The 12,077-nt window shown below is 44.3% G+C and overlaps 1 protein-coding gene across 1 annotated transcript in view; it reads right to left on the reverse strand.

Annotated features, from left to right (window-relative positions):
* ATP8B4 (ATPase phospholipid transporting 8B4 (putative)) overlaps positions 1-12,077 on the reverse strand; it is a 3,731,093-nt gene that overhangs the window by 3,604,790 nt on the left and 114,226 nt on the right. The window contains exon 2 of the mRNA XM_085644229.1: positions 2,245-2,303. Within this exon, the coding sequence (XP_085500355.1) occupies positions 2,245-2,303 (59 nt within the window). The remainder of the gene's footprint in view (positions 1-2,244; positions 2,304-12,077) is intronic.

The raw sequence follows: 12,077 nt of genomic DNA on the forward strand, positions 1-12,077 counted from the left end.
TGGCATAGAGTTCAGTGACAGAGTGGAGCGATGCAGATTTCAGTGGCGTAGAGTGGCATCAAGCAAAGTGGCATAAAGTGCAGTGTTGCAGAGTATACTATCGTAGAGTGCATTTGCACAGAGCAGAGTGGCGTAGAGTGCAGTGGCGCAGAGTACAGTTGCATAGAGTGCCATGGTGCAGAGTAGGATAGAGTGGGGTAGAGTGCAGAGATACAGAGTAGAATAAAGTGGCCTAGAGTGCACGGGTGCAGAATAGATTGGCGTAGAATGCATTGGTTTTGAGTAAAGTGGTGTAGAGTGCAGTGGCATAGAGTGGTGCAGAGTGGAGTGGCGCCAAGAGGAGTGGTGCTGAATGCAGTGTCGTAGAGTAGATAGTTTCAGAGTAGAGGGCAGTGGTGCAGAGTAGATTAGAGGGGCCTATAGGGGATTGGCAGAGAGTGTACTGACGTACAGTGGAGTGGTACAGAGTAGAGTGCACTGGCATGGAGTACAGTGTTGCCCAGTGGAATGGCGTAGAGTGGCACAGAGTGGAGAAGATTGTAGTGGCAAAGTGTGCAAGGCCTGTTTAAAGAAAGCAAGTTCATTGAAGAATACAGTAAACTAGGTTTGGGCAACGGGGGGGGGGGGGGACTGAACTCGAACTGGACATCCCAAAGCAAATAAAGCCACCAAATAGAAGGTCAGAAAATGGTAGTTACCAACCACAAAGTCAATGGCAAGAAACGGGCTGATTGCATTCCTAGGTCAACTTTCTGAATGTTCCCAAGATGTCTTTAACAAATCAGACAGCTGTGCTGTCTGGAAGGCTATTACCTAAAAAGAAATCAAATGCCAAAAAAAATGAAAGAGCTCCTCATATAGTTAGACCTGTTTCTCGATACCGTCTCAGACTTGGAAGGCAAGAGCATTCAGCAGCAGCGGGCTGCTGTCATGGGGCTCCAAACAATGACACTCTGTGCTGCCTCTTCTTCGCGGTTGCTGGTCCGCTTGCTGTGGTGGCTTCATCCCTGCCAACGTTAGTACATGGCTGGGATCCCTGGTGGTTAATCCTACTATCAGTAAACTACATCGAGAAATAAATAAACTGCACGTAATCCCAAAATATTTCTCTCGTGGTGTGGTCACACCCACCCCTTCCAGTGAAGCGCCTTCAGGTATCTGCGTTAGGCCTTGTCCTCTTCTCTCGCTTAACAATCTCACTCGGTGACATCGGGTGCTTATTCATTCCTCGCTGATATTCTCTTACCACCACTTTTCTGATTATACTACTGCTATACTTAGCCAAAGACTCCATCAACATGTGTCTTTCTCACGCATGTACCCACTTCCTCGAAGTATTAAATCAATGTACTCGGTGTTTTACAGATAGTCATTCTGTATCATCATGAAACCGTTTCAAGACAATTAACCATCCTTGTGGAAAGCAACATTTTAATTAGGCATTCAACGGAAGCTTTTTTAATTGCAGATCTATAAATATCCTCATTATTTTTGCTGTAATACTGCAAGGGACTTTTATTGTTGCGCTGTTTGGGCAGCTGAATACCAAGTAAACAGGCATATCACTAGGGTTGTGAGATCTCCTAATACAAAAGATGATCTTTTTTAATACAATGGGATATTATAGATTTATCGTAGGGCTGGTTTTGACACCCGAATAGAATGTAAACGCACATCAAGAAATCATTAAATTCAATGGCGATCTTTTCTAATGTAATCTGTTATTGTATGTGTATCGTAGTTCCACAACAAGTTAATATTTATAGCTCTCGGTTCCGGGGACCGTTTTAGAATATATATTTATGGACAATTAAAAATCATAGTTCAATAACCTCATGACCCCCGGCATATCGGAACAGATGAAAAGTACTTCTTGATTTGTTAAATTCTACCACCAATTGTTAGATTTTCACTGGTGGTCCAGTAAACTTCAGTTTGCCTCCCTAGGCTTTTGTTACTCGGCTTAATACATGTGAAGCAATTTATTTCCAATTATTTCATTTTATTAAATAGAGAAATCAACAATGTCCCAGTAAATATATGACCTCAAACAGTAAATATAATGGATACCTATATGAGAAAGGGTAAATAAAATGTTGAATCCGTTTATGCTGAATTTACATGTAAATAATGCCTATGAATGTTTTCAAAGTGAGCGTAGATTCCACTGAAATGACAACAATACTAAAACCTGTCATCTACATACTCCATCAGTGATTGTAAAGATGTGCATATTTTACTTACAGCGTATTTAAATTTGTCGTTGTATACACGGTCGTTGGCTTTTACCTGCCGTTCTACCTCTGGAAAAAGGAAAAGAAACACAAGAGATTAGTTGAGTCAGTGGATAAGAGATTCTAAGAAATGTACATGGAAGAAGCATCATCGGCAAGCTACAGCATGTCATGGTTCAAGGAAGTTAACTGGGGGGATGAGGGCGAGGGTGGTAGAATCTATCATAAAGATTGCCAAGATTACAGAGCTTCTTCATTATTTATAACAAGTACTTTCCGTCTGATACAAGACTTGTGTGAGGAGAGGAACATTATTATTTTTGGATCTTTTAGGAAGATCCAGAAACAACCTGGGCCCCAGGATCCAGGGCAGCACTCCCCTAGCTGGACGCTTCTCCATCCCAATGGGGCCCATACATTTCTGTGCACCCCGAGCTTTGTCTGACAGTGATCTTGAAAATATTCTTCAAATATTTTAAACATACTGACCATAGAATTGAACGTAGGTATACACTTCCTGACTATGGTCAGCAAAATGCCCAATACCCATCTGATGAATCTACTGGGGGTATTAGAAATGATGATACGGAGAGCACTTTATCCCACCTTCTGAATCACTCTTTATAGATTCAAAAAAAGGACAAGAATAAGGACATGCAATTTAACTGCCTAAATATTATCTGTTGTTTCCCAATGTGTAGGCATTTAGTTAGATTCTTACCACACTGTTTATATTGTGGAGATGCATGCTTCGCCATCGATTACCAAGCAAGTGTCCCAGTCCGTACCTGTGTAGGGGTGGTGCATTCTTTAGGGCGCAGGAGCATTGCCCCACTCATATCTTGGCCCCAACAAATAAAGGTTAGTAGTTTAAACAAATTATATAAAACGTAACTAGTAACATTAAGTCTATCAACACGGACGAGCGCCTGAAGCATGTCCTGGTGAAGCCAGTGTGGGCAGGACTGAGGGGGTGGAGCTTATATCGACAGATAGTATTTACTTAGTACACTAGCAACAGCGCGCTGCAGCCTGCAGGTACCTGGCGCCATTTGCGCATATCGGGTTGGACGGCAGCCTTTCTCTGGCCAGCCCAACATGCACGCTAGAGGCCGCTCCACCTGTGCTTCAATGAGCTGGGGTGACTCAAAGCTGCAGCCTCCGGTCTCAGTGTGGGCGTTAAGGTCCCCTGCCCTAGCCAATCCAGGCACTGCTGTAACAGCAGGAGCAGCATCTGCATTGGCGTGGAGGCGCTCTCCCAGACCCGGCCTCTGCTCTGGTTCAGACTGTGCACGTGACTGAGGCAGCGAGGGGTGTGAGGAGAGTCTCTCTCAACCGTGGTGCAGTGTTTGCTCGGCGGCTTGACCTGGCTTTGTACGATGTCAGGAGAGCTCCTTGGACAAGAAGGCTTCAAGGTTTGTGGACCCTACTCCCCACCGGCTACACCCTAGCATGGGATTGGGTCTAAATCGATAGGCATGGCTAGATGTGTTCAGAGGTATGTGCCCCACTCTGAAGTTGCCTATTCAGATATACAAGCTCTGAGGTTGCTTCATTCAAAGGTAGGCGAACCTCAGAGATACACCAGATCTGTAGTTGCCTATTCAAAGGTAGGCTGCATGTGCATGACCCCCTGAGAGGTGGCTGCACGGTTTACATGGCCTCTTCCCTTACACATGCTGCTAGCCCTACTCGTACTGGCATGCTGGGGCCCTGCTGCATGCTACAGAGCCCTCCTGTCAGCAGTGAGAGACTGGCATTACTGCAGACATCGCTGATGCATGTTACAGGTTTGGCAGTTTGGGAGGTTCTTTGCTGGTGGTTGGAAGTGGGTGGGAGCCACACTCGCTTAGTTCTCTCTTCCGAAGTTTCTTTCAGGACTCTTAATATCTGAGCTTGTACACCACCATGTGCGAAAGATGATGAACTGGCTATAGGAACCTTGTGCCATTGCTACCTCCACCATGTTTGCCGTTGGAGACCCCCTGACCACATAATGCACATGTTAAACCTGATGCAGTGATGATTCTAGGTTAACCTGTTACGCCATTTCCCACTCAGAACTGTTCACTTGACACGGCTCGTCTGAAGGTTACCCCTCCAACTCTGAGGCTTCTAAATCAACCGCTAACTTAGGATGGAAGGAATGTTTTCGCTATTCAGTTTTAAACTTTTTAAACCGATAAAAAGCCTAAATATTCTGTTCTTTTAAAGCGGTATAGGAGGCTGTTCAGAAATTAGAGTGAAGGGGGTCCTAAGTCCTGGGTAAAAAAGGGTGTGAATGGAGCGCCTTCTCTCAGTAGCTCTTTTGTGCTAAAAGGAGGGGTGGGGGGGGGGTGCTGAAAGAAAAAAAAAGTGTCCTGCAACAAATCTCTGTGCACATGTTTTCTCTATACTTTCCCTCTTACATTTAATGAAATAAAGCAGATGTGTGCTAGGAGCAGTGAGGGGAAGGGGGCACTGGCTGCTACTGCCTGCCAGAGGTGCACACACGCAGACTAGTCCAATGAATGATATTGCCTACAGTGAAATGTCAGCTTCTGCACGGAAGCTCAGCAAACCAAAGTGAAAATATAACAATAACAACAGATTGGTCCAGCTCTGCAGCTGTACGCACTAGTAACGGGGTAAATCATGGCAAAATACGATATATGTATTCATCATTTACTTAAGTTGTTTAACATAGTGATTACAATTTGCCTTCTTACCCCTTCAGAAGCATGTTTTGAAATTATGTTAATGTAAAGCCCAGCTAAATACATATGCCTGCCTGCTGAATGTGGAGACAATGTTCTTTGCCTGAAACCCTCTTGGGTCCGATAGTGTCACTTGCTTTGCGTACTTGGTGACAACCGGAGATAACCTTTACCTCCACCACTTGCAATAGCCACCAGTCCCCACAGCACTGTGTGCTGCTGACATGAAATACTGGCGTGCATATAACTGGTAAACACATTTTCATAAAAAAGATTTCAGACTATAAATCGACAGCGCTTAGCTTATTATTCTACTGAGCATATGCACTGAAGGACCAGTTTTAGAAGCACGTTCACCTCAAATGTAAGGTTCCAATTGAATGCTGAAGTACTTCAAGGAAGTGGCCTGTAAGCCTCCCAGCACTTAGGGGCTCATTACGATGGCAGAACGATCGCCACCGGGCCTGAGGCCAAGGGCGTAACACAGGCCCCCGCAGCCCCCCGCGGTGCGGGGGGGGGGCCCACCTCCAGGGGCCCCCTCACTCTCAGCAAGGGAGACGACTGCGCCTGCAAGCAAGCCTCTTCAGCCTTCGCAAACTAAAATAGTGCTCCTGTGCGCAGGGCCTCCCCAAGTCCCCATGAATTAAACTGTGCACACATGCCACAGAGACGGCCTCTAGGCCTCCGAGGCTTCCCTCTCTTTCTGTCTCGTTCCTCAGCTAGTGAAAACCGAGACTGGTATTACCCTCTCTTTCCTCCTTTCGTTTATTTGTTCCCCTGTGAAATGGATCCAAAAAAGAAAAACATTTTTGCTGGAAACGTTGTCTTTTTCTGATACAAGTGCAGCCTCAGAGTGGAGAGAAATAAAACATTCCAATTGTGAAAAATAAATAACTAATTAACCCCTTGTGTGCCACGCCCTTTCCCCGCCCTGTGCCGGCCGTTACATTAGCGGGCGGGGTTTATGACGAGCTGGACTCGTCATGGGCACAGCGCAACCGCGGCCCATGACGAGTCCAGCTCGTCATGGGCACACAAGGGGTTAAAGCAAGACAGAGTGGTTGCAAGGTGGCCAGATTGATTTATTTGCACCTAAACACATTAGCGCCACTTTACAGTGTTTGCCAGTGAAGTGATACTTTTGTTTTCTCCTCTCTCTTTGAACAACATTGTTTTCCCTGTGTGGGAAAGTGCACCTAGCCTGGAGGTACTGAAATATCTGCTTGATGGGTGAATTGGAAAACAAAGGGGCATATTAGCAACGCTTCGCGATAAATATCGCAAAGCGTGCTTAGCGTCAATTTGTTTACCGCTGGCTATCGCTGGTTTTTATCGCGGAGATAGCGTATTATTAGCAACACGTATCTCCAAGGCGATAAAAAAAACAGCGATAGCGGCGAAATGACTGATCATCGCTGGACATCCAGTGATGAAATTCCTGCGATAGTGAAATCCTTGGTAATAAACTAAGCTGGTCTCAGCCTGGTAATCCACCCCCCATTGAAAAGATGTCCAAGTCAGGTTTCAATCAGGCATTAAGAACCAGCGATAATCGCGGTTAGCGCGACTTTTTTTTATCGCAACACGGGCATTGATAATAGGGGGAAGTTGTGATTACGACTGTTTCCATTTAGTTTTAGTGAGGAACACCTACTTTGCATGTCATTAGCGATAAATATCGCTGACATGCAAAGTGGCAAAAAAACCGAATGCTATTGCCAGTAAGCTGTCGCTAACAGCTGTTAGCAACAGCTTGCCAATAGGGCGATAAAAATATCTCCGCTTTAGCGGTATAAAGTGCCGCTAAAGCGACGATATTGCCCTTGATAATATACCCCAAAATGTGTACAGCGACTGTGTGTTACCGAATGTGGTCTTTTTAAACCATACTGCTTATGTTTTGAAAAGATATAAGCAATGGGCACTGAAACAGGTTCCTTCCGGGCCCTGTAGTCATGGCCTTACCTTTTCATGCAAAAGCACTCACTAATTCCAGAATAATGAGTGTAAAAGGAAAAAGGTAACCATGTTGTTCCTGCTTACATTTGACATGCTTTACTTAATCTTGCATTCCCTATTAGTGTTTGCTTTTTCTAGGATGTTAATTTTTTTTAGGCAGCATATTGCTCTTGTCTAGTGCGTAATTACAATTGAGTCACATCCAGGTATTTATAGCGGGTCAGTGCAGTGCAAGTTTCTCTAAGTGGGGCAGTATGGTGTTCAGTGGGGGAGAGGATGTGGCACTATGGTCAGAGCTGCTAAAGTGGAACTGGTGAAGCAGGTTCAGCCTTAATGACCAGGCTCCCAGACCACTCTCCCGAGGGAGCACATTCCTGTGCTACACCTTCGAAGGCCTGGTGTCTTAGCACCAGCAGGTGGACCCTGGCGGTGCCAAGTGTGGATTAACCTTGAAGGCCTGTCCACCACTATCCATGAAGATCACCTCCAGTCTTGGGCAGACCTATGAAGCAGCACACCATAGAGTGGCAGTGACTCTGTCACTGAGGTCACAGGACCCTTGAGCAGGGTGGCTCTAGGGTAGTGCGACCGCACCGGGCACTAACTTCAGGTGGGGCCGTCATGTTTGTAAGTAGAATATGGTTTTAAAAGCACTTGCTGCCTCCTTCCTGGCCTCCAACATTTTTGTGCAACAATAAAAATGTCTTGATAATTCTAGTGATTAATGTTCTTAGTAAAGAGAGATGGTGTTTTGTCTAGTGGAAGGTTTGACTCATGAAAAGGAATGGCAGAGGTGTAATGTGCATGCTGCTAAGAACATGTGCCATGCAGATCCCAAAGTGCACATAATGTAAATAGGTCAGTGGGTCACTGCTTTTGTCAGAGAGACCCTAATGTTACTTGCAGTTAATAAGTTAAAATCCTAACATAGAACAGTGAGCTATTAGCGGTGATTTAAGAGCTGCATGCAAACTCCAAGGTATAAATTAGAGCGTTATGTTTTTTTACCCAGTCTTCGATTATCCTAATGTTTCAAAAAAGGGTTCATTTGGGTAGAAATCAATTCTGATTATGAAAGAGAACCCCCAACCATGGTATTATGTTTTTAATTCTGAGTTTGTGTTTCTGGAGACCAATCACTATTAAACTATGCTGCCTACTAATATGGCTGTCATGTGACTCCTACACTTTGTAGTCCTTTGTCTTATGTAACATTTCCTACACAGTGATTTACAAACATATGAATGATTGTCTCTGTGTAATATGTGTGATGTAAAGTGCTCTGACACCCTACACTGGTATTAGTGGTGCTGTAAATTTTCTGATACTTTATTATTTTGAAATTTGTACACATGCTAACAGTCTCTGCAAAGATTATTCCTTATTAGTACCAGTGGAACATACAACTGCAGCAATGAGAAAGGTGACCAGTCAACCTTTGCAAAGGGCCCTCCACTTCACAGCAGCACAAGTCAAAATTTTTAGTAACTTTTGATGTGCTTGAGCTATAAACAATGTATTAGTTAAAATCATCAGATTATGCAGCAGATGATGTGTTATGTGGCAAATATGGCAAAGTCATAGTTATGTGGAAAACATTTGCAAACTAGGGTATTTTGCCATTCATGTTTGAACTGCTCTTGTGGAAAAAGGGAGAAGTGCTGATGACAGAAACTCTATGGCTGGGGGACAAATGGCTTGCGATTCCACTGTTAAGGATATTTGGGACATTCTGTTTCCGATTGGAAATGTATCCCACTTTGTGAATGTATTTTAAATGTCAATAACACATATTTAACCTTGAATAAACGTGTATCTTTTGGTTAAATTAAATAATGTAATAAGCTGTAACCGGTTAGTGAAATGGGAAACGAATACTAAAAATTGGGATATTTTGCTCTTTCTGCCACACCTCTCGCTCCGCCCACTGACGCAATCCATTGGTTATTCCCGCTCTCTTATTCTCCTCCCACAGTTTCCCTACTTTTTTTCCCCCACTTCAACCACTGCCTGGCCCTAACATGCATTAGAGACAACTGGGGGATTTTACCACTGGGTCTCTAGAGAATGACACCTCAGGTCCATACACGGGGGCTACACACAGCACGTTTGGGGGTTCTACGCACAACGTGTTTGCTATTTGACGCCAGACTTCTGCAGCTTGTGTTGAGGAAATTAAACATCCCCTTGTGCTTGTATAAAACATAGCTGCCAAATGGCATTGGCACCATGTCGTGTCCATTCGTAGCTTTTATCCAACAACACTTTGCATGCTGGAATGTTTAACCCCTTACTTAGATGGTCACAGCACAACTCCCAGAATGCAAGGCGCTGTTGGCTTAAAATCCAGGCCTGGCTGGCGGTGTCACACGTGACGATAGAGCCATTTGGAGGCAATGGTGAATCTGTAATTTAGCAGGCGTGTCTATACTCTTAGTAAATTGTAAATACCACCAGTGTTGACACACTGAGGTCTGAGACCTCTGTTTGTTATGAAGTAAGGCCCAGTCTGGTGGTTCAGGTCAGTCTTTGTGAGGGAAGCTGCTGGACTTGTTTTTACCTTGATGCAAGAAGAAAGTTGGATTGTTTTACAAAACATGCTTGATTTTTGTATATTGCTGGACTGGTGATTGCTTTATTTTGCACTTTGAAAGTATTTGCACTTTTTCTTTTGCTTTGCCAACTACAGTTTGAATAGATTGACATTAGGTACTTGCTGATATGGTTTGTTTTTATTCTACATGCAGTGTTATTTATGGTGTTGCTTGCACTTGTCTGTAATACGTGTACCTTAAATCTTGTATTTAGCATTGTTTACACTACAGAAATGATAAATTAAAACAGACAAACATCTGCATCAATGTTCTGACGCATCCAAACAGTTTTTTTCCTCAGCCTTGTTTGCCTGCATGTTTTGCAGTGCTTACTAATAAAGACATTATGAGTGAAATTGCTTCCTCAGTGCTCGTTATCATCATGCACAACCCTTGACAGTCGCTAGTGTGTGGCATGCAGATAATTCACTAGTCTATTTCTTTTGACTTTCTCAGGATACTGAGTTATAGCTTGTGTACTTCTCATGTATATTGTCAGTCGAGTTTTTATGGAATTGCAGGTTTGGGTTGGTCTTTCAAAGTTTCAAGGTATTGTCAATTCTATTTCAGTCCCTTCATAGTTGTTCTTTGTTCTTCAGCCAAAGGCAGTTCCTGAGACAATAGAATCACTCCTTGGCATTGTTCTGATTGCTGCCTCAGTTAAATAATCTGCTTTTGACAGTATTGATACAAATGGCATAGCTTGCATGTTAAGAGTGTTTCCCACTTTCTCATTGAACTTAGAGAAAGACAATATAGAGGCATTTCATTTAAATGTTGGAGGTTTCAAATCAAAATATGCTAGATATTTGGGTGGTAGGGCAAAGTGGTAGATGGTGGGCCATGCCGCCGGGGGAGGGGGGCCCCCTCCATGTGCTTTGCAGGGGGGCCCCCTCAAGTTTCTTTACGCCACTGCCTGAGGCAGGGACGAGCTTTAGGGTAAAGCAGCAGGAATTTATCACATTTACTCATTTATGTTTTCAAAATAAACAACCGAACAAGAAAGCTCTGCTCGCTGCCTGACCTGCGCCATGCAAGCTCTGCGATAAACTCACTTTGATCAACTGACGCGCTGACACTTACTTTCGTTTTCTCTCAGAGCAATGAGGGAGGAAAGTTACGGGTGGAAAAGCGAAGCGACAGGTAAGGACAGGGAACGGGGGCGAAGGTAAAGCACACAGTGGGAGGGGAAAGCAGTAACACAGGGAGACCAGCGAAGTGAGAACCGTGGCAGCTCCTCCTCTAAGGCGGAGGAGCGTCGTCCCACTGCTTCAGCTGCAAGCTGAATGGAAAAAATAAAATGATAACGTTCGTTATTATCATTTTGTTTTTTACATTCAGCTTGCAGCTGAAGCCAGGTGGGCGGGGCTGGGCTCCCCGCGCATCACAGGGGTAGGAGTGGTGGCAGCACCTAAAGTTTACATGACGCTTTGGCCAGCCGTCTCGTGTCAGCCAAGCATCATGCGTACTTTGCATGTTCTCTACTCAGGTTGCATTACAGCCTGCGTGGAGAACATGCACAGCCTGCCAGCCACTGTCTGAGTGCCGAACCACGGCGCTCAGTATAATCCCAACACTGCTAAAGCAGTGTTGCAATTGGCCAGGGGATTCTGGGAGGCTGTGTGCTTCCTACCGCGCAGAGAGGAGGACGGAGAAAGAAGAAGCGGCGGTCATCGGTAAAAAAGTAAGTCCTTTTATTTGTATTATTTCACCCCATCCCTGCTCTACCACCCCTGGTTGGTATCAGCTGCTACTGGGGGAGAGCATAAACAACATGCGTTCGCACATCTGAAGTGCAGCTGTTGAAAAGAAAAAGAAAATCCCTAACCAGAAGGTAAAAAAGCTGAAACAGACAAGTCCTGCAGCAATACTCCAGAGCCCACAAAGTACAAACAGATCATCCTGCAGCGCATGTGCTGTAGGCTTGACCTAAAAACTGTAGCAGGACTATATTTGCCCCAGTCAATGGGGAACTGATCATCCTCCACAGCAAAGGTCAAATCACTAGGAGTTTGGATTAATGAAAAGCTCTCCCCTATTTAACAAATTAAAGTACTTTCTTCTGCCTGTTCTCTAGTAGTGCATACTCTAAGGAAAGCAGTACCATTCATACCAAACTCTCTTCATGCCAAGGTTGTTTCTGCTTGTGCCCTGCACTGTCTGGGCTATTGTAATGGTTTATTCTGACCTACCTGATGCTGAAGGTAACCAACGTATTAAAATGTCACAGAAGTGATGACAGTACCACATTATAAAACCTTATGTAGTATGCATAGAGTCTTCTATGGCCTGGATAAATTCTGACTCAAGGAAAGGTTTCGGAAACTTGAGCCTACTTGGATACTACAATACCGCAAAGTCCCTTAGATTAAGCTGGCATGTATTGGTTGCCACTCACTTCAAAATATTCGGCCCACAATATAGAATGTCCTGTCTACAGACCTCCACAAACAAAGTTAATCTTCTGCTTATCAAAAAACACTCAAGACAATGTTATACCTGCCTTTCTTGTCTTTGTTCTCCCATTACATTTTTGCACCACAGTCAGCCTGCTTAGAAATATCTTTTAGCATCCCAATGAACCTTGGAGCACT

The sequence above is a fragment of the Triturus cristatus genome, chromosome 3_1, assembly GCF_964204655.1.
Source record: "Triturus cristatus chromosome 3_1, aTriCri1.1, whole genome shotgun sequence".
NCBI classification, from domain to species: Eukaryota; Metazoa; Chordata; class Amphibia; order Caudata; family Salamandridae; genus Triturus; species Triturus cristatus.